The sequence below is a fragment of the Rhea pennata genome, chromosome Z (assembly GCF_028389875.1).
Source record: "Rhea pennata isolate bPtePen1 chromosome Z, bPtePen1.pri, whole genome shotgun sequence".
In the NCBI taxonomy this organism is placed as follows: Eukaryota; Metazoa; Chordata; class Aves; order Rheiformes; family Rheidae; genus Rhea; species Rhea pennata.
In genome coordinates, this window is record NC_084702.1 from 70,433,209 (window position 1) to 70,460,776 (window position 27,568).

At 46.7% G+C, this 27,568-nt stretch overlaps 1 protein-coding gene across 4 annotated transcripts; it reads left to right on the forward strand.

Moving 5' to 3' along the window:
• Positions 1-1,580: 1,580 nt before the first annotated feature.
• On the forward strand, positions 1,581-27,097 carry LOC134153432 (unconventional myosin-VIIa-like). Of its 4 annotated transcripts, none has more exons than XM_062599612.1 (29): positions 1,581-1,629; positions 1,821-1,951; positions 5,046-5,148; positions 6,535-6,637; positions 7,114-7,270; positions 7,611-7,713; positions 8,018-8,146; positions 9,512-9,620; positions 10,796-10,912; positions 11,340-11,440; positions 11,897-11,983; positions 12,150-12,215; positions 12,529-12,642; positions 14,031-14,142; positions 15,720-15,766; positions 16,033-16,098; positions 16,401-16,520; positions 17,436-17,521; positions 17,778-17,825; positions 18,864-18,911; positions 19,101-19,192; positions 20,250-20,381; positions 20,945-21,063; positions 21,387-21,586; positions 23,649-23,738; positions 24,386-24,551; positions 24,858-25,166; positions 25,506-25,588; positions 26,741-27,097. In XM_062599612.1, exons 1-28 carry the CDS (start codon positions 1,591-1,593, stop codon positions 25,563-25,565), a joined length of 3,054 nt encoding a protein of 1,017 aa, XP_062455596.1. In that variant the 5' UTR covers positions 1,581-1,590; the 3' UTR covers positions 25,566-25,588; positions 26,741-27,097. The 4 variants fall into 4 exon arrangements, with proteins under 4 accessions (XP_062455596.1, XP_062455597.1, XP_062455598.1 ...); XM_062599613.1 differs by having other exon boundaries at positions 7,611-7,674; XM_062599614.1 differs by lacking the exons at positions 24,386-24,551; positions 24,858-25,166; positions 25,506-25,588; positions 26,741-27,097 and adding an exon at positions 22,405-22,473 and having other exon boundaries at positions 23,649-23,726.
• Positions 27,098-27,568: the final 471 nt, after the last annotated feature.

The window sequence follows — 27,568 nt, forward strand, 5'->3', positions numbered from 1 at the left end:
TGGGCCCCTGCAGTGAGCAGGAGATCGTGGTGCACACATGGTGCAGGGCCGCTTGCAAAGGTCCTTTCATCTGGACTGCCTCCAAATTGGGGCAGTATCAACCACGGGCACCCTCAGGGAAAACCAAGCGTTCCTCAGGGTGCATTGCTCCATGACCTCCTCCAGTTCCCTGTTTTCACAAGTTTTGACCGTTTAACTGTTGCCTTCTCCTTTCTGTCATTTCATCATCCCTCATGAAAAAAATTAAATAAAAACAAACGAACAAACAATCAAAAACCCCAGCCAGCTGTGGAGAAGCCGTAAGAAGGCCAGCACACAGCCTTGTGCTTCCCCAGCCCGGGCAGCTTGCACCACCGCGACTTCTGCCTTCAGCCGCCACCTAAGGACTAGCAGCCCGAGGCAGACCCGACCTCGGCCGCACGGCGGTACTGTTATCTGCCGCCTCCTTCTGCTTTTTATTTAAAACTGACCCGACACCCTCCTCTCCCCACAGGACAGGGCAAACTGCCGCTAGCTGTTGTGGGCTGACACTTGCTCAGCGGAGCTGGCTCAGAATCCTCGGAGCGGCGTGGGGCTGCCGTGGGGCTGCCGTGGGGTGCCCAGCAGACCCCGGTGGGACCCGCAGGACGCCAGGGCGCAGCCGGGTGCCCCAGGCCCCTAGGTCTCGGAAAGCAACCGGCTGCTCTGCGGCTCCGGGGCACCCCCTGGGGAGGGCCTGAGGGGCTCGAACCCCACAGCAACCGCCTCTTCTTGTGGGAGTGAGGAGCAGCCTGCCACCCCATAGCCCAGCCTACCAGCCCCACAACAACTGCTGCCCCACAGCCCAGCCCAGGCTGCTCTGCAGTACCCCTGCCCCACAGCACCCACCAGCCCCACAGCACCTGCCACCCTGCAGCACCCACAGCAGCCACTGCCCCACAGCCTGACCTGCTGCTCAACAGCACCCACTGCCCCACAGCACCAGCCCGCTGCCCCACTGCAACTGCTGCCCCACAGCATCCACCAGCCCCACAGGGCCTGCCACCCTGCAGCACCCACAGCTCCTGCCTACCAGCCCCACAGCAACTGCTACCCCACAGCCCAGCCTACCGCCATGCAGTGCCCGCCAGCCCCACAGCACCCACTGCCCCATAGCCTGGCCCGCCGCCCCACAGCGCGGCTTCACAAGGGCCGGGCCGGGCCGGGCCGCCCCTCAGGGCCGCCCCACACGAGGCCGCCATCGCCGCCCGTTACCTGCTGCCGCCGCCCCGCGTTCAAACGGCGGCCCCGCCCCGGCGGGCGGGCCCGGGGCGGAGCGGGCCGAGGCGGGGCGGGCGTGGCACGGCACGGCGCGGCACGGCGCGGCGGCGGGGCCGGGATGGGGCCGCCGGGGGAGCGGTGCCCGCGGGCCGGGGCCGCCGGGGACCTGGCGGCGCTGGCGGAGCTGGACGAGGCGGCGCTGCTGGGCAGCCTGCGGGAGCGTTTCCTGCGGCAGCAGGTCTACGTGAGTGCAGGCGGCGGGGCGGGGCGGGGGGCGCGGGGCGCCGCGCCGCTCACGGCCTGTGTCTCTCCGTGCGCCGCCAGACCGACGTCGGGGACATCCTCATCGCCATGAACCCCTTCCAGCGGCTGCCGCTCTACGGCAGGGAGGTCAGTGCCGCGGGGCCGCCGCGGCTTCGCGCGGAGCGGCGCGGCGCGGCGCGGAGCGGAGCGGCCGGGGCGCCGCGTCCTGCTGCGCGGGAGGCGCCGCGGCAGCGGGGCCGGGGCGGCCCCGCGGGCTCCTCCGCCTCGCTGCCCCGCGTCGCCATCCCCCCCCCTCCCCCCCCGCCGTGTCGCCGCAGGTCTCCGAGCAGTACCGGCGCCACGAGAAGGGCGCGCTGCCGCCGCACATCTTCGCCGTGGCCGCCCGGGCCTACGGCGCCATGCTGGGCCGCCGGGCCGCCGGGCCCCGCAGCCAGTGCATCGTCATCAGGTGAGCGGGGCGCGGGGGCGGCGGGGGCCGGCGGGGGGCGCGGGGATGGCGGGGCCGGCGGGGCCGCCGCTCCCCTTCAGAGCGCTGCCCCGACCCCCCAGATCTCGCCTTGGAAGATTTTGGAGAGTCCAGGAAACAGACGCACGTGGCTTTTGTAGAGACAAAAATAAATAAATAAAGGCCCGGCGGCGTTGGGTTAAAGGAGGGGGCCGGGGGGGCAGAGCGCCCCGAGGGTCGGCCTGCCCTGGGGAGAGCCCTGTGGTACCCCTCTGTGGGGAAGGAGCCCCGCTGCGAGGGGCAGTCGTGGGTGAGGTGTGACAGGGAGCAGAAAGGAGCTGTTCCCCCGGGGGCGAGCTTCTGTATACAACCAACTTCCGTGTGCAGCTTCTTTACTATAAGCCCTTTGGGAATCTGATCAGGGAAAATCTTATTCTGGGAAATTCTCAGTAGCAGAAGGGAAACTGAGTTGCTTGTCGTTGAATTTGCTCCGTGATGTCGCTGTTGTTGTGTGGGAACCACACAGGGCCACAGACAGCATCATCCAGAAGGGAAAGCCTCCAAACGCCAGCTAATTGCCTTCTTGGGGTTAGACTTACATCTCATTTAAATGTCATCTCAGTTCAAATGTCAATTTTCAGCCATTTAATTTACTATTTCCTCTTTAGATTAGAATTCTGATCATGTTATCGGTATTTTCATTTTATGTGGTAGGGAAATGACTTGTTTAATCACTGCTGAGCATCACTGTGGGACTGGGAGCAGAGCTTAAGGGTCCAGCCTCTCTCATTTCTCTAGTGTGCAAGTCATCAATGTCTGTGCTTTACATGAAGTGTTCTCACTAAACACATGTGAAATTGTGGCCGTGGAGTCAGCACGTGGAAGATCTTCCTAGGAATGGAGAAGAGTCATAGAAATTGTTATAAGAGGTGGAAAGCCATCTGCAAGCACTCTCTGAAAAATCAGTATTCTGATTGATCTTTTGGCAGCAATTCGTGGTGTCAGAGATAAGAATCTGAGTTACTGCTGTGCATTCTGCATTCTTATGAGCAGGTTTGTTTGCTCCTATAACAGGAAGTTTGTGGGTTTGCTATATGCAAGCAGTAAAGTGCTCTCTAATTAGATTAGCTGATACGGGCAAAGTTTAGGTTGTTGGAAGTATGAGAGGGGAGGGCGTCCCTCCTGTTAGATCACGGTTCATCAGAGCAGCTTGGGGTTCTTTTAGATTCCACTGTTCCTGTGCTTGAAAAGTGTCTAGGTGAAAGATGCCTAGCACAAACCTATATGCTTTCCTCTGGGATTTAAACATGGCCTTTCTGTTCTCCATTTAGTCACTCCAACTTTGTGAGGTCCGGATGGCATGTTTCAGAGCCTACGGCTGATGTTGGACACAGCAGCTGCCTCCAAAGTGAGAAAGGCTTATTACGATTAGGTCAGCTTCTGCTGCAAATTCCACTGGCTCCTATTGCTTTCCAGCCTGGCTTTAGTCACAGCCTCAGTATGCTGTGGTAGGGCACGTGAGGCTCCTGGAGATGGCTCACAGCCTGGTGCATTTACACACTTGCAGTTGCAGAGCATGCTTGCAGGACCTGGTGATGCTGTTTCTCTTGTTGGAGGATATGAGGGTGGGCTCGAGCATGAGGGTGTTCATTGATAGAGGCCTTGCTGAGGAAGGAAGTCACTGAAAACAGATCGTCTTACATACTGTTCTCAGCTGGCAAAAGCTCCTGTTTTGGTTGTGCGTATTCAGATGATGGCAGTCTGCTATGTGCTTGGAATCAGGTATCTGTCACGGGGGCTGAATGCCTCAAATGCTTTGCAGCTGTGCTATGCCCAGGGCTGCAGCTGGTGTGAGCTTGAGAAATGTTATGGAGTAAAACTGGCTTCTGTGAAGGAGTCTGGCAATGAGTCCTGGCATCCTCCCAGGAACCAGTGTCTTACTGTGGCCCAGTGACAGGAGTAAACTGGGACCCTGGCTCCCAGCTGTGCATCACGCTGAGACGCTGTTCCCTACCTTTTTCTCTTTCCAACCAGAACAGTTACCAAAGTCCAGTATAGTCATTATAACATGATGCTCTCCCTCTGAAAATTGCTGCTCTTCTAGTTACTGTCTGGTCTCTTCTTTGGGGAGAAGAGCCCAGGACAGCAACCCACGCTGCCTCAGTGCCAAGAGCTTTCTGTCTGGAAACTCTAGTGGAATTTACATTGTTCCACCAGGCTACTGGGAGGTACAGAGGAGTAAAGCCATACCGGAAGCTCAAAGGTTAGGTGTGTAAATTGAGGCCTGCCCTTGTGTATACCTCCAGCATTTCCTGCATTTTTTCCCCTATGTTTATGCTAAAGGTCTTTGCCGGAATGATGCCCAGGGGCATACTGCTTTAACAGGCTGTACATCCCCAGTCCTCCCAGGAGACTTTTTATGAAAGTCCCAGGAAACTGCTTTCCACGTGCTACTTGTTTGACTTAGAGGTGGAGGTGCTGGACGTATGTGACGCCAGAATGACATGCAGTACCTCAGCTGTTAGCCTGAGAGCAGCTTTATGGCTGTATTCCAGTGTTCAGAAACAGCTGAAGCACGTGGATATGTGAAGGGCCTGTGGTTTGAGACTGCTGCAGTGTCATGAGATTAGTACTCAGTTGTGGAAGTAAGAAGAATGGGGCAAATCCCTTTGTAGAAAGGGGAGGCTGTCAGCCCAAGCATATGTGAAGGAATCTGTGAACCAGAATGCTTTCAAAGGGTGTTGTTCTCCAGGAGTTAGATATATTTTTTCTTAAGAAGCAGAGCAAATGGACTGTCTGGTGCACCTCATCCAGAAGTGACGGTGTGGAGTGTATCCCTACTCCCCAATGGATTGGGGAAAATTCCTCTGAGAATGGATTAGTACCTTGTGGAGCTCATTGTATAAAGCTATGGTGCAAGTTAGTACTCACATATGCAATGTAACAGAGAAAGGTGTGACACACTTGGATACAGGAGAGTGCTTTCAAGTTATGGGACAGGCATAAGACATAAAGAACAGGATAATTACACTTTATAGCTAGTGGAACTTAACTTTGCCTTTTTCTTTTTTTTTCTTTTTTTTTTTTTTTTTGGCAGTGGAGAGAGTGGTGCGGGGAAAACAGAAAGTACAAAGCTACTGTTGCAGCACATAATGAACCTATGTAAAGGCAACTCACAGCTGGAGCAGCAGATCTTACAGGTAGGTCGTTACAGGTTGATGCTTGTAGATGGAAAAGTAACACTGCTGCAAGACAGCTTGTATTTGGCTCAAGGATCCTCGTGATGCATTAGCACACTAGAAGCGGGGGAACAAAACTTTAGCCACATTATAAGGAAATCGTGGGTAAGGACAGTGAAATAGCTGACCACAGATTAGAAAGGGTGGAAGGATCAGTTTGCTTGGAATGTAGTGGGCTGGTTCTTAAATGATATAATCATTGCAATCGTTTAGCATGATGTCTGTGGAAAGGGATTAGGGGCTTTTTTGAAATCACTTCCTGTTTGATGTAGAACAAGGACTTTTTTGTTAGAGAAACAAAGTCTTGATCAAATGATACACAGGGATGGAGTATCATTACGCAGCCTTTCGTAAACTTTCTTTGACTAGTAAAATACTGTCAGAAGCATACCTGCTATTCCTGGCTAGCGTCATCTTTGCTATTTCAATATACATTTACTATCTGATTTTGATAAAATCTTGTCTCTTTGATCTAAAGTATTTCCATTGGAATTGCTGACAAGGAGTTTTTGAGCAAGTTCCAGTATGATTTCCATGTGATAAATTAAGCAGGATGAGCCCTTGGACTACTTCATGATAAAGTCTGTGTTTTCAGGTTTCCCGTGGAGCTATTGAGATGTTTCTGTGCTGTGCTTTGGGCTCTGGGACAGCTTGTTGTTTCAGTGTAGTGTCGTCCGTGGTGGATCTGAGATGTATGCCTGTGTTGTGTTCTGAGTTGCCGGAACACCGTGTTGATACATGTGTTGGTTCTGCTTAGGGGTGGCTCGGACCACACTAGCAAGCTGTTTTCTGATCTGAGAAGATTCTGGAAGCAGAGTAGCCGTGTTTGCTCATTGTTGTGCTTGGCCTAGTGAACCCTGGCAGATGTGACTGGCCATGCTTGTAGCCAATGCGCTATTCCTCCTTTTCCAACAAAGTTCACCTCAGTTCAGGTGAACTGCTTGTGGAAAACTTAGAGGTGACAGTCAAGAAATAAAACAGTCGTCTTGTTTTCAGTAGATAATATTTGAAGGACTGAGTTAGCCCATTTGGGATTAGTGTGGTGCTGTAAAACTATGTTCAGCAGGTTATCCAGCATGTACCCCAAGTCCCTTTTCCTCCAGCCAGCAGATTCTTTGCTCCCATATGAATATATTATGCACATATTTGAATATATTTGTCTCTTTCAATTCTTTTATCCAAAATATGATAAAATAGATGCTCTTGAGTGCTGATGAAGTGCTTCCTATTCCATCAGTAACTGAGAAAAATGCTAAACATAAAGTGCTCAAGTTAAACTTTTCCTAATAAGTTAGATTAGATCATTTAATTTCAAGAGTGCTTGTGCTATTTGTATGCCTGTTTTAGGTAAACCCATTGCTTGAAGCTTTTGGCAATGCCCAGACTGTGATGAATGACAACAGTAGCCGCTTTGGAAAATACATACAGCTGCGTTTCCAGAAGAATACAGGTAAAGTCAAGGGCAACATTTGAAATGATTAGTTTGGGGAGTGGGTAGGCATTGGAAGGAGTGAACTCAGTAGCCAGGACCTGTGGTGGGTAAAATTTGGAAACTTCATACTCTGTGGGAAGGGTGTGCAATTAAGAAAAATCCTACAGCAACTAGGGCTTTAGGATAAGAACAATGTGGGGTATGGGAAGGGTATTGGGATCATGGTGGAGAGGAGGTGTCAGTTGCACTCCATCATGCCTACAGCCCTGATCATTTCTAATGGAGGTAAGCAGACGTCTTAAGATGATGGGAAGCATGAAGAAGACCACTTCCAGGGAGCTGGGCAATCTTAAGGGTGTTGTTCACAAGACACCTATTTTAGACACCGAAGTACTATAACTTCAGGCTCCTATAACCAGATATTGACGGGGAACAGCTCAGTCAGCTTTATATTTCCAGATGTAAAGTTTATCTTGTCACCTTCTTGAGTGCAGTGAAGGGTGCAAAGCTGAGCGAGTATCTGTTAGAGAAGTCACGGGTGGTACAACAAGATACTGGAGAGAGGAATTTCCATATCTTCTACTACATGTTTGCTGGACTCTCTTCAGAGGAAAAGGAGATGTATGGGCTATTGGATCCCTCACTCTACAGGTACTTCTTCAAAGGCAGATCTCAGTTTAGTGGGGTGTTGTGGGGCGGAGGGAGAATCAGCATAGTGAAGCCTGTGGCCCTGATGGGTAAAGCCAGGAAGGGGTGAACAAATGAATGGAAGCGGGAGCAGGATCTGAAAGAGGACACATGATGAGATCTTATAGATCAACCTGGAAGCTGGCAGGTCTAGAATCTCTTCTTTGTTTCTCATTTGCATGACCTTGGAAAAGTTTTTCCCTTTCATGTCTCCACTGCTGCTGATACACTTTGTTACTTTGGAGTAGGACTGCTGGCTATGCTGATTATATGATGATTTTGTATGGGATATACACTTTCTCAGGTACATAAGTGGACAATTTGGTACAGAAGATGTAGCTCAGCATTGGAAACACAAATATCAAGAGGTGCGCAATGCCCTTGACATGGTGGGCTTCCAAGAACAGGTGAATTCCAAGGACCCCTCACTTCTATTTGTGCATCTCGTGTTTGTAGAGTTTCTTCCTGGCTGCTGTTATTTCACATTTTTCTACCTACTGAACTTCCCACGCTGCTTTCAAACCACCTGAATCTTGCAGTCTTCATGTAGAGCCTCCTCCTGCATGCTGCCTGTACCTTTCCCTCACCTCTCCATCTTCTGTGATCCAAGAAACAAGGAAGCTCTTTGGGGCATTGTACCTGCACTGTGGATGTTATATGCTATATGCTAGGTGATGATAGCTTGCCAGTCACCCCTGCTGTGTGTTTTAGGAACAGGTGGACATGCAGGCAATCTTGGCTGGTGTCTTGTCTCTGGGCAATGTGACCTTTGAGCCTCAGGAGAACAACGGGTCTGTAAAAGTGAGTGAAGCTTCCCAAGGATGGCTGAAGGCTGCAGCGGTGAGTCGCAAGAGCTGACAGAAACATTCTGGATGTGATACTGGTCTCTACTAGCAGTGTGACTGCATCATCCGTAGAAAATATTTATGCTCTTAAATTCTTGTATAAGGTCCTGGAGTTTTCCTGTAGGGATTTGGGAGGCTGCTCCTGCCAGTGGTTGCAGGGGAGGTTTCTGCCTCTTAAAGACCCCTGAAGAACAAGGAGATTTTTCCAGAAATGCACAGTATCAGCCCATGACTACTACTGTGTCCACTGCTGACGATACCCAAAAAGACAATTCTCAACATCTATTTTGTCTGTACCTAGGGACAATATTAGTTGTACCACTGAACTGAGTCTTGCAGTACATAAGCTGTACAGTGATTCTGAGGTACTTTGTTTCTTTTCTTCAGAAATATCATCTTGATATGGCAAAACTTCATATAATTCAAACTTTTTAAAATCAAAAGTCATGTGGGACTAAATGTGATGCCTTGGAGAAATTCAAGTGTACAATATCTGTGCACTAGTTTTGTAATCTTGTCCAAAGATACCATCTTAACTGCTATCAATTTTTGTTAATCCTGAATTAAACGTTTTTCTATTCTGCCTCAAATTAACGTCAGATTAAGAAGTGCATATTTCCCTGGACTATCCCATTTTTATTATATGGGATGGATATATTATCTGCTTTGTTAACAACATAGAAATACTTTTGCCTTCTCTGTGTCTTTTTATTTTGACCTGTTTGAAACCATGGCATCCTTGTTTGGTTTTTTTTTGTTGTTGTTGATGATGTTTCACTCCCATCTCTTTGCCTGTTTTCCTCTTATACCGTACATGAAACAACCACCTGTTCAGTAGTCAACTTTTTGCCTTTCTCTTCACTTATTGCCAACAGGAAGGGAATTCCTGTTAAAGCAATTAATCAGGATTTCAGCTGCATATGAGTCCCCCTTGTTTCCTGTCTCCTGTGGGTTTGTGTGACTCTAAAGTCTGCTGAAGCTCCCCTTAGCATCTGCAAAGACACCTCATCTTGGTGCTATACAATAATAAGTCATTAAACCATTCAACGGGGACTGGTGTGTAGTTCCCACAGAGGATGAAAAGTGTCAGCACTGGGAAATTAAAAATGCAAAGTATTTCTAAGAGTAAGAGTGAGTTTGAGCACTGCACAGGATAATGAAAATCTCAGAGCATAATCTGACTCCAGTGCTGCCAGATGTTAAAGTGATATTTATATTATCACTTTATCAAAATGATATTATCAAAGGCTGCAATCTGAATCATGGCTCCATTACACTGGGTGTCACACATACCCAAGGAGATGCAGTCCCTACGTAAGGGTTCAGTATTAGCTATCCCTATCTATTTCCTCTCTCCCAGGGTCAGTTTGGAGTGCAAGAAGATGAGCTGTTGAAATGTCTCATTTGCACAATGTCAGTGACTCGGGGAGAGCAGATTCAGCGTTTTCACACCAAACAACAGGCAGAGGGTAAGAAACATGAATTACAGAAGTACTGAGCAGAAAGACTGACTTGTATTTGATGAAAGGGTGTCCCAACTCATGTGCAGTTTCTAGGTAACAAAGATCTCGATCTGTGCAACTTCCTTCTTTCTCTAGAATAAAGGCAAATATATCTGTGCTTGTCCTTTTGGACTCGTTGACACATAGGACCATGAACACTGCTTTTGTTTGATCTCTAGATTGTAGAGCTTAACTGAGAAAACAGGAAATTATCCTTGCTTTCTCCCTCAAATCCAGTCTTGAAGATAACTGTAGATATTTGTGCAAAAGAGGGGAAGGCTGCTGCTGCAGAGTGCTGGCAAGGTACAGAATTCTAGGTAGTAACTGGAGAAATAGCTAAGATCATCAGTGTCAGGGAAGGGATGAGAGTCATGGGAAGTAAATTGAAATAGTAAGTGTGAAGTGTTCTTTCCTCTTTTAGTAAGAAAAGAAGTTAACCCAAGATAATCTTCACCAAAAGACTGAGTTAAAATAAAAGACTTTTTTTAAAGTAAACATGAAATCCAAAACTTTCTAGATTATTGCTTAAAAAATAGAACAAAAACTGAAGACTGAGAATTATTTATTTCTGTTTCCCAGACATTTCCTCTTGCCTTCTCTAGACAATAAAATAAACATCTCTAGTCAGATGATAATGGGTCATATTGATTTGGTCTCCCTCTTAGAATGTCAGCACATTTTTTCAGCAATTGCATTCTCCTTGTTTAAGTACTTCAGGCAGCAGCTGTGGGCTAGCAAGAAGTTCAAGTGTTTGCAGTGGAACCATTCAATTTTCCAAATACTGCTTGGAGACATTAGCTTGAATTCAGTTGTGGTAGGGTTCATACTCAGTAGACAGGCAGAGGAGGAAACAAGTCTCTGGATATTCCAATTTTATGTGATCTTACAAGTGCTCTAGTACCCATATCTGGTCTTGTAGGAATATTATGAAGACTTCAGAATGGAAGAGTTCTGTGTGAGCTTGCAGAGAGTAGGGAAGATCATCAGACATCATCTGATCAGTTGCTGTCTCCAAAACAACTTCATAAACCATTAGACATTATTGCTAGAGGTGGATGTGCTGAGCCACCTTGTATGCTGTGTTCCCTACTCTCCTTGGAGCCCTTCAGTGAGTTGCTGTCATTCTCTGTCACCCTGTGCAGATGCTCGAGACTCTATTGCAAAGGTGGCATATGGCCGAGTATTTGGCTGGATTGTTTCCAAGATCAATGAGTTACTGGCTGAGAATGTGGATCCTGAGGTGGAGCTGAGGGAGATAGGTGAGTTCTGCTTGTCTTGATACTGTTCGGCCCTCAAATGTGCATCCCGCAACCATGATGGAGGAACAGGGCAATATGAGGTGTCATGAAAATTGCTTTCGGGTTTACATTTTCAGAGAAATGATCATGCTGGAGGTACTATTCAACAGCATGAAATCTGTGGGGCAGGAGCCAGCCCAGAGCAGCCAGTTGGTCTGAAGTAACTGTGAAGCAGTAGTTTTGGGATACTCTGGCTTTGCAGAGGAGCTGGGGCTTGATGTTGGGGATATCCTAGCTAGTTCACCAAAAGGATCTTTGAGAGACATGCAGCTGACAACTTGGCTGTGTGGGCCCCAGGGCCAGATGATCGAAGTCATGTATTGGGGTATTTAGCTACCTGTAGGGGTGGTCTGCAGGTTCAATGCCATGTTCATCTCCCCTCTGCTAGGAATCTTGGATATTTTTGGATTTGAAAACTTTGCAGTGAATCGTTTTGAACAGCTTTGCATAAACCTGGCCAACGAGCAGCTGCAGCACTTTTTTAATCATGTAAGTCTACAGTTTGTGAACTCTTGTGGTGTGGTGGGGGAAAGCAGAGCATTGATCTACCTGGGCACTGAAGGAGAGGGGAGGAAACAAGAGCCATTGCCTGGAAAGACAGAAATAGTGCTTGACACTGCAGAGTAGAGAGCTGCAACCTTATCTGCTATGGCAGAGGAACCACTGGGGCAGGAAAATTAGTAGCAGGTAGGTCAAGCAATGACCAGACTAGTAGAGTAGAGACCCGTGAACGTTGTGATTACCTAAGAGATGTTCCTGCTTTATGTAACAGCAGCAGTGAGCAACAAGATTAGAGATGGGCATGCAGAACAGCAATTTCATCTTAGGCCTCTGATCCATGAGTAAGAGAGCCATGCCTCCATCCTCTGCTCAGGATGGGGAGGAAGATGTTCAGGGTTGTCTAACCAAGTTTGGAGGCTCCAAGCTCTGCTTTCTCTGTCTTAGCACATTTTCCAGCTGGAGCAGACTGCCTACAGGGAGGAAGAGCTGCCTTGGGAAACTATTAAGTTCAGCAATAATGAACCCATTCTGGTGAGTGATATAAGAATGACAGAAAGGAAGTGCTCCATCCAGCTGAAAGAGGAGACTTCCTCATTCCACCGTGGGGAGGAGATGTATCTGGGAAGAAGTCCTACAAAGGGTGATGTAGGTGAGAGTACTGCTTTAGTTATGTCTAATGACTCTCCTCTCCTTGCAGAATCTGTTCTTGGCCAAACCACTTGGTCTACTGTCTCTTCTGGATGAGCAGAGTGCGTTCCCTCAGGTATGGGTGAGATAGGAGACAGAGGAAATGGTGTGGGGAATGTGGCAATGAATATCTGTGCTGCAGAGAGAGCTCTAGAGTGTGACTATAAAAAGCAGGATGAGCAGAGATGTTCCCGTGTGTGGATGATGGGACAGGACAGCCAGATCGAGAACAGTCCAATGATACCAGCATCCCTGCGTATTGTATCGAGTACAGTCAGAAATAGTTGCATGGTCAAGGCCACTTCCAATACTTTGTTTTATTTCCACGAGCCCTGATCAGGACTATGTTGCAGCTTTATAGTTTGATTATGAAAATTGTTTTCTTGCAGGCAACTGATAAAACATTTGTGGATAAACTGAACAGCAGCTTTAAGGGGAATGTGCACTTCCAATCAAGCCGGGGCCGTGTTTTGGGCTTCAGCATCATTCACTATGCTGGGAATGTAAGTACAATTTTCAGGAGGTATGCTTTGGAATGTATATAGGGGAGAAAAATGTGTTGCTTGGCAAATAAGGCTTTGAAGTTAAGCAGTGTATGGTCCCATGGGAATGATGTGTTACCTGGGAACTGCCTTCTGGGGTAAATGGAGCTCTTTAGAAAGTACAGGAGGAGAGACCACTCCTGAAGAAAATGCTTCTCTGGGAAGCATAAGGTTTTAGAGGTATTTATGTTATACCTGTCATCACTGTATTGGAGCTGTAGTCTTAAAATAGTCCTTCAAAAAGTGAAAGCTCTGCATGCATTGTAAAGCCCCAAAGGCAAATCTAGTGGCTTAAATTTTATACTCTGGACCCCTGACAGCTAAACATATTACAAGCACTGAGGAACGGAGTGAGATCAGCTAGACTATCACCATTTTGAAAATGGGAGCACTTATTTACATATTTAAATATGAAAGCACCTTGTTCCAGGGCTATTGTATATCACTTTACTGCCACCACTTCTGAATGCATTGGCCCGAATATATTGAATTGATTAGAATTAATTTTTGTAGCTGGAGTAGATGAAGGTAGGGTCATTGTAGTATATAATTTTGTAGTCTTATTCCACAACTGTTGACTACATTATTCATTATGATGTTCATTATTATGAAGATTAACACTTAGCATAGAAAGCACAGTGGCAGGCTGGAAATGAGAAAGGAAGGGGCAAGAGAAACAAGGAGATGCATGGCAGAAAGCAGAATGGAAGCCTTTTCAAAGGGAAGAGGGTGAAAAAGGAGAAAAGAGAATGAATCATAAACCAAAAGTAAATGAAGCATCATCATGAAGGAATGCAGAACAAGAAAAGGTGAATGTCTTAGTGTTAATGCTGCAGTCATAGAATCACAGAATCAGTAAGGTTGGAAGGGACCTCTGGAGATCATGTAGTCCAACCTTCCCACTCAGCCGGGTCACCTAGAGCATGTTAGACAGGGTTGCATCCAGGGGGGCCTTGAAGATCTCCAGAGAAGGAGACTCCACAGCCTCTCTGGGCAGCCTGTTCTAGTCCTGTAGTTGTAATGCCTCAGCACCATTCTCTTGGTTTTGTTGCTCAGGATGTGTGTCTGAAGGGGGTGTACATGTGTTTACAGTGTTCTTGTGCAGGCCAGTATACATTCAGATTAACACTTACAGAATCAGTAATGTTGGAAGGGTCCTCTGGAAATCATCTAGTCTAGCCTCCCAAAGATTTTCTGATGCTGGTTCCACTGGGGCTTGACTTCAGGGATCTTCAGTGTGTAAAGCAGATGTGATAACCGCTACACTATTCTGGCAAGTTCTTGAGATGGCTTTTGGGGACAACCTGTAAGCGCTGCTGGCCTTACTGACTTGCTGCACTTTTCCCTAGGTACAATATACTGCTGGTGGCTTTCTAGAGAAGAACAGAGACACCTTGCCAGCCAATGTTCGTGGACTCTTCATAAACAGTGTCACCCCTTTGCTCAGTGTGCTCTTCACAGGCAAGTCCCTCTATTGTGATGGGGCATTCCACATTAATCAGGGCACTCCTTGACAAGAGCTAAGTGTGGGAATGAGGCTTTTATACCATGAATGTGCTCCAGAGCTGGCAGCCTCAGAGAGGTTCTGGGAAGGCTGCTGCCTGGAGTGAGGCTTCTGACATGTACAGAGCTGTCTGCACTATTTCATTCCCCTTGGTACATAAGCATGACAGCAGAAGTAGCCCTCAGGAGTACCTTCACGTTGTTTCCCCTGTGGAACTGAAGCACCCCTCCACACAGCGTTGTTCTGAGATCACAAGCCTGACTTTCTTAACAGATGCTAGTTAAAGCAGAGGCTGCTCTTTCCTGAGGTCATATTTTCGTGAGTGTTTTCTTTCTGCTGAAGCAGGATGTTAATTTTCCCAGCAGCAAAACCTCTTGGAATCTTTCCAAGAGATCTGTTGGCCACTGTCTGACAGTCTGACCATGTCTAGAAAGCAAGGCAGGTTGTTTCCTGTTCCAGAGAATTAGCTATTGCCTAGAGGTCTTCCTTCAGATCAGACAGTCTATCTTATCCAGAGGCAGTGCAGGACTATCTTCACTAGCCCTTCCATATGCTTTATTCTTGTCTAGAAATGAAACTAGACAAAGCATAGCACCAAAGAGTTCACAATGTAAATAGAGTGTAGTAGAGACACAAGCAACAAATGCAGACACAATCTTTCTTGACCATATTTCATTTTCCCAGGACAACTCTGGATAAAAAAAAAACCTCTTGTGGTCAGGTGCATTATTTCTCCCCCTTCCCTGCACTCACTTCTTCCAGTAACTGATAAGCCTTCACAGTCTCAGATGAATGCTTCCTTGGAATTTGACTAGTTGAATACAGTGCTCTTGGTACAGTGTTCTTTTGTTTGTTTGTTTGTTTGCTTTTGTCTTGTTCAGTCCAAGCAGCTATCTGGGATTTATAGGTGACTGAAAAATTTCATTTCCAGTCTCCACTGAATTTTGCAGTTCTTCTGCTCATGTTTTACAAATGTCTGTCTTTGTTACTTCTTCCACACTGCTACTAAAGATACTTAGTCTGGTCTTTGCAAGTTCATAAACAGCAGATATAACCTGTTCTCAGTGCAGATGACACTGTTGCATCAAGGGTGTGCAAGACTCTCATTAAATCATCCAGTAAACTGAACTTTCCTGAGTTTTTCATCTTGTTGCTGAATTATTTTTAAGTTATTTTACTTTATATAGTCTCCTGTGTTGACTGTTGTGGGTGAGCTTTCTGTTTGCTATCTGTACTTTTTTTTTTTCCTGCATTGTTAGACCTTCCCTGTTGATGATATTTCTTTTGAAGGTCATTAAGGGCTGTTCAGTAACCTGATTGCCTTGTCTTTTCAGTGGCAGAAAATAGTATTACCTGGATTGTCTGCTTCATATAGCTGATTTTTTTTCTCCTCTTCTTTAGCTCTTACCTTGTATTTTCCTCTCTGTGTGTTAGACTCTGTGGGGAGATTTGCATGTGAGATGAGGTTTGAATGCTTAGGTATAGTTGATTGTGAGTAAGGGTACAAAATCTATTATTATTTTTGTTTTTCCAGCCACTATCTCCAGGACAGGAACACTGATGCCTCATGTTAAAACCAAGGTATTGTACTTCTGGTCTGCATGGCAATTGATGGGACAGTTCCTGATATTTGTGATTGAAGAAGGCGATTGAAAATGAGAGCAGACAGCTCTGCAACAATTTCTTCCTCATTTTTTTACTGTTTTTTTTTCTGCTTGCCTCTATTGCTATGTTTAAATTGCCTTCCCTTCCCTGAAATTCCTTCTCTCTCCTTTTAACTGTCTGCTTTCTGGCAGGATAATCAGGCTGCCTTCCATAGGTGATCCTTTTGTTTGATCTCGTTCCAGGTCATACCAGGAGCAGATGACAAATTCAACAGCACACGAAAGCAGTCAGTGGGAGCTCAGTTCCGGGTAAAGTGCTGCTGCCTGCAGTGCCCCTTGAGATGTGTGCAGGGGAGTTTCTGAGAGCTTCCAGGTTCAAACACGTAGTAAAGCATCCAGAATATGGACTGGGGCTTTTTGGGGTGCCAAGCCCAGCTGATCGTGATAGGAGTGACCTGGCTGTCCTCAGAGCCTGGGCAGTTGGTGGTACCAGAGCCTGAATTGCTGAGGTGGGAAGGTAGTTTTCATCTGTAGGAATCTGGGAATGCGCTCAGAGGGATCTGGTAATGGTTTGGCTTGCTGGGATGTTGATCTTTCTCTGCCCTCACCAGCATTCTCTGATGGTGCTCATGGAGCGGATGTATTCTGCCAACCCACACTTTGTACGTTGTATAAAGCCCAACAGCCAGAAGGAGCCAGGTGTGGTGGACAGCCAGGTTGTGCTGCAGCAGGTGAGGAAATAGCAGTTTTCTTTACAGGTGCTTCAGCTAAGCCTTGGTGGGAAGTGGATCTAAATCAGGGAAATGAATACTCCACTTCAAGAACATGGTGATGGCTGGGAGCTGGCTGGTCTGAATGAATGACGCTTGTAGAGAAAAGAGTAGGACATACTTTTTATGCATACAGAGATTCTCGGTGCTTGGCTGTCTTTGTGACACAGATTGCTAGGTCCAGGTTTTGCATTCCCAATTCTCTCACATTTCTTTTTCACGAATGCAATGAGATCTACTTGTCAGGTAGTAGGATTCATCTTTGTAGCTCCTGGATGAGGACTGCATCCAGGCATGGACAGTACTTCCCCAGGAAAAACAATGCTTCTCAGAGGAAACTGTTCTCACCTATCAACCAAGGCAAATGAACAGGAGCCAAGATGGATTTCTTTGAATAATGTGTGACTGTCTTTGGATATTGTGTCAAGTCTGAGATCCAAACATTTTAAATAATATTGAAAATATTCAGAAGAGTTCAGAAAGCTCCGTGGACTATTTAATATATATAAGAAAGGATAGGATTAAGTAGGAAAGTTGATCTGGTGCCTTGGAGTACCTCTGTGTACATATTTGGAAGTGGAAGGCTATCCTCTAAAAGACAGAAGTAAAGCAATACTCGTGGCTGTAAGGTGAAAGTCATTTTGGTTGTTTTTTTGTGTTCTAACTTTTAATTGAGAGTAGTTAAACATAAGAGTTGCAGGATTTGGTAAATTCAGTCTTTAACGAAGGAAACATTTTTAAAAAGAAGCTTTGATTTGAACTAGAGAGGTTTGGAACTGAATGAAGGAGTTTGTCTGCAGAGGGACAAACTGATAGCCTAATGACCTGTTCTGGCCTGTGTCTGTTTCACTGATTGTCTTAACGCTGCCACTTCAGCTCCGATACAATGGACTGCTGGAGACTGTCCGGATCCGACGAGATGGTTTCTCCTGGAGACCTTCTTTTGAGGAATTTGCTGAAAGGTTTGTTAAATGTTTAGGAAGTTTCATGTTAAATATTGTCAGGGAAGTGACCCTGGTAATTCAATGTGGGCAGAGTGAAATTATCTTTAAAGTTCAGAGGCCTGAGACCATAGGGTTGTTTGCTGTGGAAGACTGAGTGAGAAAGGCACTAATTTATTGTTGTTTGCTGTGAGAGTGACATGGATCAGCACATCAAGGATAGGCCTCTTACCTTATTGAATTGTGTTTTTGTTTTTTGTTTGTTTTTTTTTGACAGATATGGAATTCTTCTAGTTAAACCAGATGTGTCTCTCACAAAAGAAAGGTAGGAACCCTGCTTCTATCATGTGCAATCCAGTTTTAGTCCATTTTGTTCTTCAAAACTTTTGTTCTCAGGATAGCATAGCAAACTGAGTAAAAGGAACAAAGTGAGAATTTTTTTTTGTGGTGGTGGGAACCATAAATTCCTAGACAAAGATAGTTAGGGTTTTATAAATCATTTAGTACAGTGTTGAATAAGATCTTTTGTGGAATGCTCTATGTATAGCCTTTCTATCCTATGGAAGGAGAATTGGTAAATGGAATCGGTTTCTGGAGTTAAGATGAGCTCACGGCATCTACTGCACTCAGTGGGACATGGGCTCAGTGCAGCCTCCTGCTGCCTCTCCAGGTTCTTCCCTGGTGATCTGAGAAGAATGAGTTGAAGACAGGGTTGACTAAGCAGCTGCCCTGAATATCTCCCAAGCCACAATATTTAAAATGTAAATGTCTCTCTAGCTCTACAGTCTGATCCTGTCAGCTTTTCCCCTTCCAGTGTCTCAGGCAGCAACTCTTCACCTCCTTCTCTCCTTCACTGTTCCAGTCTGTCTTTCCTGCCACAGTCAATTGTGACTGATTGTGAGAATGAAGCATGTAAGGCAGCCAGCTGATAGAGATAAATATATATATATATATATATATATATATATATATATATATGAAAAATGAAGTCAGAATTGGAAAACTTGCTCTTTCCAGGGAGTATCACCATACAGATCCTGCAGAGAGTTCAGAAACTAAATGATGAAAACCATCTCTGAGAATAGGACATACCCTGCAGAATTGCCTTCCAAGAAGCTGTAGGGAGTCTGTCTCTAGGAACCCCTTTGCTGACACTCCCCGGTGTGATTCTCCCCTAGCTGTACCTCAAGGAGCTCTACAGATTGTGAGCCAGTTACGGAATGTGATCAGGTGACAGTGGACAAATAATATAACACCTAAGTGTTGAAGAATGTTTCTTCTCCTTTATACACCTAAAACGACTGGCTGCATAGTGTTCACTTTGGGTGGAAAATGACTTTTGCACTTTTTTAATCTCTTTCAGCTGTCTGGAGATACTGCAAAGTACAGAGCTGACTGGCTGGATATGTGGGTAGGTGTGGATTGCTGTTGCAGGGAATGTGGGGCCTGAACTGCAGAAACTTTATCCATGTAAACTGTTATCTGGCTCCCTTCAGGGAGAAATGCTATGGCTGTATGAAGGGTCTGTTCAAAGGATAATGGGATGCAACTTTGGACAAACAGTGTTTCTCAGTGGTTCTTTCTCTCCCCAACCTCACAGAAAGTCACGACTTTTCTTTAAATACTGGCACCAGGCGCAGCTGGCGAAGTGTGTGGAGCAACTAGAAAGAGCAGCAGTTGTCATACAGAAAGGTGAGCACAGGGGCAGGAGAACCCCTCGACCCTGATCTCATACCAGGGAGTGAGGGCTGGCTTGTGAGTGGTGTTAAGCTGAGGAGACTCTCTCAGGTAGATGAGAGTGAAGCAGATCTCATTCCTACTTTCAGGCAGAAAGGTGTGAGATATATATATATATGTATATAGATGTATATATGTATGTGTGTATATATATAATGTGTATATATATGTGTGTGTATATATATGTGTGTATATATATATAAAATTTTTTTTCCTGAGTAGTCTGTGCCTTAGCAGCCTGTTTCTACAGAGCAGGGTGCTGTTGGCAGTCTAGTACTTCTCTCTGCACAGGCCTCATGAGGACTAGGGCAACCAGGAGTTGGAGGCTTCTACGTAGCCTGGTCTCTCTCTGCTGTACTTCTCTTCTGTATGGGTTATTGCAGGGTGCCCACTGCTGAAGCATCTGAGAAGCTTCCAGCTGTGCACCACACAGTACAACAAACATCAGACTGCCACATGCTGTTCCTTGTTCTCATCTGTAGGAAAGAAATGTGGGTAGTGTCCTTAAGGGAAGGAGAGGGTGATGCTTTCAGTTCATGTGCTTTAAAAACCTCATGAAATAAGCAGAATAATATAATGTCTCTAGTGCTGTTGGTGAACCCTGTGATGGCTGCTTGTGGGAAAGGTCATCTCACAAACTAATATCAAGGAAATCCTGACTCCTGCACAGCTGAGCTCTGCTTTTACTCAGCAGTGTCCCAAAGGAGATAAATGGCTAAGTGACCCTTGTGTGATATTTTGTTCTTTAGGTATCTTGTGCATTAGCATAGGAGATGAGAGCTAAGATCTGTAATTTGATTTTTAAAATCTGTAATCAAGCAGATCAGACAGGTGGAGAGCAGAAAACAGTTCTGACATGGTTTTGACTGTATGTTAGCAGCAGAGAGCCTGCACTGCTCTGCATTAACAGAGTTCAAATGCTGAAGGCTTTACACAGGGCAAAGGAATATCACTTTCACTAGGGAGTGACAAGGCATGATTTTTTCTAACCACAGCTTTTTTTTCTGAACAGCTTTTAGGGGATTCAGCTGCAGGAAGAGATACTTGAAGGTAGTGGCTGAGTTGAGAGCTCAGGCACTACGGCTACAGGAGGAGGCAGAAAGAGAGAGAAGCCGCCAGCTGGAGCTGGAAGCAGAAGCCCAAAGTGAGTTGCTCCCACTCCCATTATGCTAGTGTGTGGCCACTTATGTGATGATCACTGCAAAGTGCTTTCAGTTACTGGTGGCATGTGCGTTGTTTTAGTGGGGCTGAGGGCTCCACTAATGTGGTCCATTTGAAAGTGAGGTTTTCTTTGTGAGGAACGAAGAGCGTGATGGAGGTCATTTACCTGGCTGTGTTTGGAGGGATGCCAGGCTGTGCCTTTCCCATCTGCTCAGTGGGGGAGAGTTTTGTATCACTGCTTTGCAATTTTATGTAGCTTCTCCTTGTAGTGTGTGGATTTGACAGTGGATTTGAGGCTATGTTGTTTGCCTCTTTTCCCTTCTCAGACTCTGTAGCCTAGCTAAGGAGAGATGGGGAAGGACTGAGCTCCAGAGTTACTTTCTTGATGGTCCCTCTTTCTGCTGTTCCTATAGTGTGTGCTGTAGAGGCAGAACATTTCCTGTCCTCCATGGGTGACAGCACACCTGTTCCTATTCTGGGCATATGGAGGACAGATCCCATAGATCTTGGATCCCAGATTTCTTCTACCTGTTCCTCTTGTTGCAGAAAGAGTCTCCCTGCCAGTACCTGTGCCACGAAAGAGACGACCTCAGCCTTGTCCTCGTCCTGCATCTGATGTGCCACCACAGCCACCAGTCCCACGGCCACGCAGCAAACTCACAGAGGTAGTGGTGTGAGCTTTGTCCAGGGTCACGTAGCCATGTGTGCGGTTTCCCTGCTCCTTCCACCTTCTGCATATGCATATTCTCTTGCATGTGGTTGCAGGAGAACGCTGTCCTAATCAGAGGTGGGAGAGCCCTTTCCTAACGTGGTTAGTGAAAAAGCTTGGTTAGTGCCTTTGAGGAACTGAAAGCAGAGTCTGATGTGATCTTGTCCTAGCTGCAGGGACTCAGGAATGGGATCTAAAGGGATTACTAAAGTGATCTCTTCAAGGGGCCTTGCCTCTGACCTTGTTTTCATGCCCACTTTCCCCTGTCCCTATTTTCAGTCCACTCCTTTTGATAACTTCCTGCACCCTTCTGGGCCTCGCCCCATTCTGGGGACAGAGGAGCAGACTGGAGAAGAGGCGAAAATGAGGAAACTCAAGAGAGGAGCAACTCTGCGTTGGTTCAGAGAGACGCAGGCCCAGAAAGTCATGCAGGATGATGGGGCCTTTCCAAGCTGGCTGCATGGGATGATCAGCCGGAGGTGAGTGTGCCGGGGGATGGACAAGGCCAGAGTTGGGGCTGGGGCAAACAGGCAGAGGCTGCTGCGACCTTAGGAAGAGTGGCTGGAGTCCTGTGGACTGAGGACATGCGGGACTTTCTGCTTGTAGGCTGTGAGCCTCAAACCATTAGAGGGAGCTTCGTAGCTTCCTTGCCACATGATATGAATGCTGAAACTTTACATGGGTGCAAGGAAAGGCTGTGCAAGCTCATGGAAAAGAAATCCACTGTGGGTTCTTAAATACCAAACCTATGCACAGAAAGGAGGCTGGGAAAGTGCTTGAAGGGGAAATATCTATAAATGTTTATCCTGTTCTGGACCATTCGCAGAGATGTGATATGGGATGAAGGTGGACTTTTGGACTGACTCATTATGGCTGTTCTCACATTTCTCAGTTGCGGTGCTTACAGCAAAGGAATGCAGAATTCAATATTAAAAAGACTGTTAAGAAGGGCTTTCATGAGTATCCAGAGGCATGATTTGCAAGGCCCCCAGGTATGAGAGGAGGCAAGGTTTTGTGGATACCTCTGCCCATCTGAGGAGAGTGTAGCATAGGTGGAATTTACATTCCCTAGGCAGGGAGAGACACCCACAAAACCCAGCCTTCCTGTGGAGGTCTTTAAGAGATTGTGAATTCCCAAGCTGCTTTTCTCTCTCTCTCTCTCTCTCTCTCTCTCTCTTTTTTTTTTTTTTTTTTTTTTTTTTTTGGCAAAACCTTTATTTAAATGTCTGAAATTATGCTACTGTGTATGCCTCTCACATTACTCTCTTGGCTGAGCCAAATACTTTTTCTTTCCAAGCAGTGTGACAAGCAGTGAAATGCTGATTACGCCAGTGATCAAATAGCAACAAGATAGTGAGGTTAACAGGTAGATGCCAAAGCTTCTAGCTACAGTTTGCCCTGCATACAGAATTATTTTATGGTGTTGCATGCCTGCTAACTGCCAGTGTCACCCTTATGTGAAATGCCAATGTGTGTGGCATTGCTGCCAAATGTGCCTGTCATTCAAATATCCTTATCATCTTATTTCAGTTTGCAGCTTCTTTTCCGTTAAAGCTGCAGGTCTCCTTTGGTCTTACTAGATCACAAGTTGCTGGGTTTTATTAGCATGTCAGTGTGAGCATTACTCAGAGACATTACAGTGTGTTAGCTTAGTACAGAGTCCTGTAGTGGCTGTCAGCTACTTTTTTTTTCAGGTAATTAATAAGGTCTCAACCTGTATCAGTGCTTTTGTCCACAGATACAAGAATGCTTGAGAAGAGGTAGTGCCTGTGGGACGAAACTGTTTTAATTCAAATGTAGGCTGGAGATGAGCACTTCACAATGAAGGAAACAGCAGATTCTCTGCCTTGTAGATCCTTCCCAAAGACACACTGAGATGTTAAGTACTTTTGAAGTGGCGCTTCATGCTTCTGGGTTTAAGTCCCAGTGCAGTAGAGTCAGTTTAGTCTCATGTAATAGAGGAGGAAGAGCAATCACAGCTTGTACTCGTGATGTGCAGTTCCCTTTAGTCTGGAGCGAAGCACATGGCAAGCACAAAGCAGTGCTCTCTCTGTTGGGTGAAAAGGGGGAAGAGCCCTTTCCAGTAGGGAAGTTTAGGGAACCAGAGCGGTGTTGCCAAGGTTGGCAGTTTTCTAAGGCACTGGGCTTACCTGGCACTGAGCACCAGTAATCCTTAGCTTCCTGACTTCTTCCAGCAGCCCCAGAGGCTAGGAAATGCGCATGTGCACGGGCTTCTCGTCTCTGCCATGCTTTGTCCTGTGTTCTGTGCTGGAAGGTGGCTGTTGCTACTGCACTAGACTGCTGGAGCAGATTTGGAGCAGCTCTACTTGGAAAGGCTTTGGCTGAGAGTATTGCACCATGTCAGCATGTTTATGCCTCTCTGCACTGGCAAGCCTGAGCCTGGAAACCCCTAGCTGTGAACACAGTGGGCAAATACTGGCCTCTCTGTGGACTGAGACCACTACCATAGTTGCAAGGTTGGGAATCCCTGCATAGAGACAATCGCTCACTGTCCTCTGAAAAACTCTTTCTTGCTTCCAGGGAAGCTGAAAACTTGCTGACTGACAAGCCTTTGGGCTGCTTCCTTGTTCGCATCAGCCAGAGCCGAGCAGGCTACACCCTGACGTACAGGTAATGAGCCTTGCAGAGAAGGAAGAAGAAAATCCTAAATTGAGCTGAGTATGGCTGGAATAGTTAACTTTCTGCACAGAGTAGTCCACTGAGCCTGATGCTTAGCCTCTTCTGTGGTGGGGTGCTTCAAACATGGTTTGGAATAGCAAACAGGGTGCTGCAGAGTCTGTCTGTCATCAAAGACTAGATCAGTTTGTGAGTGAAGCGAGCAGCCCAGGCTGGAAGAAGCATTCACTGGTGCCTGAGGAGATGTGATATAGCACAGGACATTATTTTAGAGAACAGCCTGAGGAGAAGTAATCAGAATATGCTGGAAGCATACAGCATCAGGCAAGAGGTAGGACAGAGTGGTAATGCAGACAACAGGCCTGGGAGGTGGTACAAGCTGCTGGGGTTTGGATCTAGGTGCCTGGGTTCTTTGTGCCTCTCTTGCTGACTTTGGGGAAACTGATGCTCCTTCAGCACTTGTTAGTACAGTGTACAATAGTCCAGCATGGAGGATCTCTTGCATCTTTGCAATATTTGGTACTGTGGCTCTTGATCACATCTGGGCCTCATGAGACAACAAATACAGAAATCAACGACTGGGTCCTGGAGAGATGCTGTGGCCTTGTGTCATGGCTCTTTCTGTCTGTCTCTCTCCCCAGGGGTGAAGGCCGCTGCAGACACTACATGATCGAGATGCAGCCCAATGCACGATATGTAATTCTGGGTGAAGACCGGGCTCATGCCTCACTCACCGAACTGGTTCGGTATCACCAGACTGTGGGCATCCAGCCCTTTATGGAGACACTGACTGTTCCCTGCGGGCAGGTGAGTGCTGAATATCTGCAACAGGAAAAGAGGCTGGGGCACGGACTGCGCTCTGAGCAGATACAGTCACTTTGGCAATGTATCTGCTTTGTGTTTCCTGTTGTGGGAGTCCTGTATTGGCAAAGCAGCCTGGCCTCTTCTGCATGCACCAGGGAAGGCTAGTAGCTGGGCACTGGGGTTTCTTGGGATGGACGATGTCTTATGCTTGCCAGTAATCACAGCTGGGTATTCCTCTTAGCTGTGTTTTTTGGGGTATGTAGAGGGTTTGTTTTTGACCACTGCTGAATCCAGTCTTCTCACCCTCAGAAAGGCAGTGGGAATTTGGACTATGAAGACCTGGAGTGCCTCACACTGACTCCATCTGCAGCTGAGGAGGAGACTTCTCCAAGGGAGCAGGCTTGCCTCTCTGGGACCCCTGCTGGGAGGTCCATTCTGCAGACAGGAGCAGCCTCAGTTCTCAAACGTGTGTGGTTCAGGAGGGCCAAGAAGTGCCAAGAGCAGCAGAGCCTGGACGAGAGCAAGACAAAGTCAAGCCCAGGACAAGAGGGAGGCAGCCAGCGAGCATTCCCTCGCCTTCACTCCTCCATACGCCTGGCAATGCAGGAAATCCAGCAGGTGAGCAGGGGGCAGCTTCAGCCTTCCAGTATGTTCCTAGTACATTCCTCTGCCACAGTCATGCCCCCACAGCCACTGTAGGACTCATGAAGATGCCCTGTCCAGGGACAGGAGGTACCTGGCTTTCAGAAGTGGTGCTTGATTTCCTTTATCCTGGATGACAAGTTTTATTTGGTGATCTTGGCATCAAGGATGTGTTCACTGAATGTGCCAGATTGGGGGAGACCCTGAGAGAGGATCTGAGATTCACAAAGAAAAGTCCACATCCCAGGGGGCTGTGACATGGCCAGTGACCTAGCCAGTACTTCTCTAATGCTGTGTTTCTGCTTCCCACTGCAGTTCTCTTCCGTTCACTTGAACAGCTCCTGTACTGAGCTGCAGTCAAGCCCTCAGCACTGAGGACGTACAGCCCAAGTGATACGGTAAGCACAGAAGATGCATAGGAAGCCAGATGGCAACTTCAGCATCTCCAGGAAATGGAAGAGCAAAGGGCTTCTTTCCCCTCCTACATGCCACCTTGGACATCAGCTACTTAAAAATAGACTAGGGCAGATGGAAAGCAGCTGCCAGCTTCTATTCCAGGCTGCAAAGAGATCAGTGTTATAGGGAGACCAGGAAAAATGGGAACAATCAGCATAGGGTTGGGTTCCTGACACCCATGGTGAACATTGTGCTTGCACTACCGCAACAGAGCTGCTGGAGGGAGCTCGAGTTTGTTAGAGATCACAGTTTGGAGTTCTGAGGCTGGAAGGATGATGATCATCAGAAAGTAAATCTATACACTGCATAGTCAGCTGCAATAACAAAGTTAAACAGAAGGAGGCATGCATCAGAAGGGGATGCTGGGCAGAGCGCCTCACAGACTGTGAGCTGAAGGCAAGGCTGAGAACATAAGGTAGCAGTCTGAGGACTTTTAAGAAAGGACTTTAAACAAGGTCACAGCAGCTGGTTACTGAGGCTGTAATACACTGGTTAGATTATAGAAGGTATATGGAGGGGCCAGGAAGAGCCTTCTTGAGCCTAAGGCCACTATCTTATTTAACTGAAGCATCTAGTGGATGTATAGCTCCCTGTGTGCAGTCAGTGGGCTAACTCCATGTCCTATTCAGTTGTTAAGGCCAGGGAGAAGCAGTAGTGATGCTGTTGTATGCTTCTAGAAGAATATGGATTTGTTTGGTTGGTAGCAGCTGGGAGTGAAGAGGTATCAGAAGAAAATGCTGAAGAAACAGATTTACTTCAGGGTTTGCAGCTCTGCACAGGTATTGCCGAGTTCCCTGCATCATTCAGCTCCCAGAAATTCATGTCGGACCACAGCTTATTAGTTGCGGCCTGTCTTGTCTTTCTCTGGGTGTTTGACAAAGGCCTCTCCCTGAAGTGTTTGACTCAATTGCTTCATTCCTGTGTTCGGTTATTAGTGTACCTGTGAACTCTTTTATTGTGCCTGAGGTGAGGTAGAAGGCAGACAAATTCTGTGAGATCTGCATAAATCATTGCAAGCATGTCATGTAGGGATTGCTGAATGAAGCCCTCCTTTTATGCTCTTCACTTCGTTGTGTTTCTCTACTTTCTTGCAGGTGAAAATGATATAGCCCTGTCATCTTCTGATGCTGCTGAACCTGCATAATTGGGTGAACATATCCAGATACATAGCAGCCTTTTTTTCCCCTGCACACGGCTGGACCTGTGCCTTTAGTTAGGACTCCTGCAGGAATGAACATTCTTCAGCATTCAGCTAGGACTGCAGTGCCTGGACCAGTCTCATCCTGGCAAAGGGGAAAGAATGGAAATGATCACATTCTATGCACAGATCCACAGTGCCTGACAATACTTCAGTGTGCCTAGAGACCCCTCACCCCACACTTAATTTTGTAATTGCCACAGACTGGATATCTCCCAACATTTTCACTTAAAACTGTGTGCTGATTTCCTAAGTATTTTTCTTTGAGTCTTTTGTTTCTGCTATAGTCCTGTATATCAGTGTCACTGGGTGCTTGGGGAAGCTGGGCTGGGGAGGCATGGAATGAAATTTGTGTGTCCTTTTTGAGTTGAGTGCAAGAGCATTTGAATGGGAGCTGAGACCATTAAGGGACAAGAAAATCTCTCTGCAGAGGGCATTGCCTGCCTTTGTATCTGTGCTCTGGCTGTGATGACCCACTGCTCCCCACCCCTTAGCCAGCACTTCAGACACAGACTAGTTGGTGAAACTGCGGTCTCTTCTTATCCTCACAGTACACCTGAGGGTAGAGGATTTGGAAATACATAGGATGAGATTACTTGTTATATATTTTCTGCCTTTTAAAAAGATCACTTTTCAGTCAAGTTCTTCCCCTGAGGAGAAGCCCAGGGTTTTCTTTATTCTTGTTAACCTGCAGTCAGTTCAGGCATGGATTGTAAATGGAGAA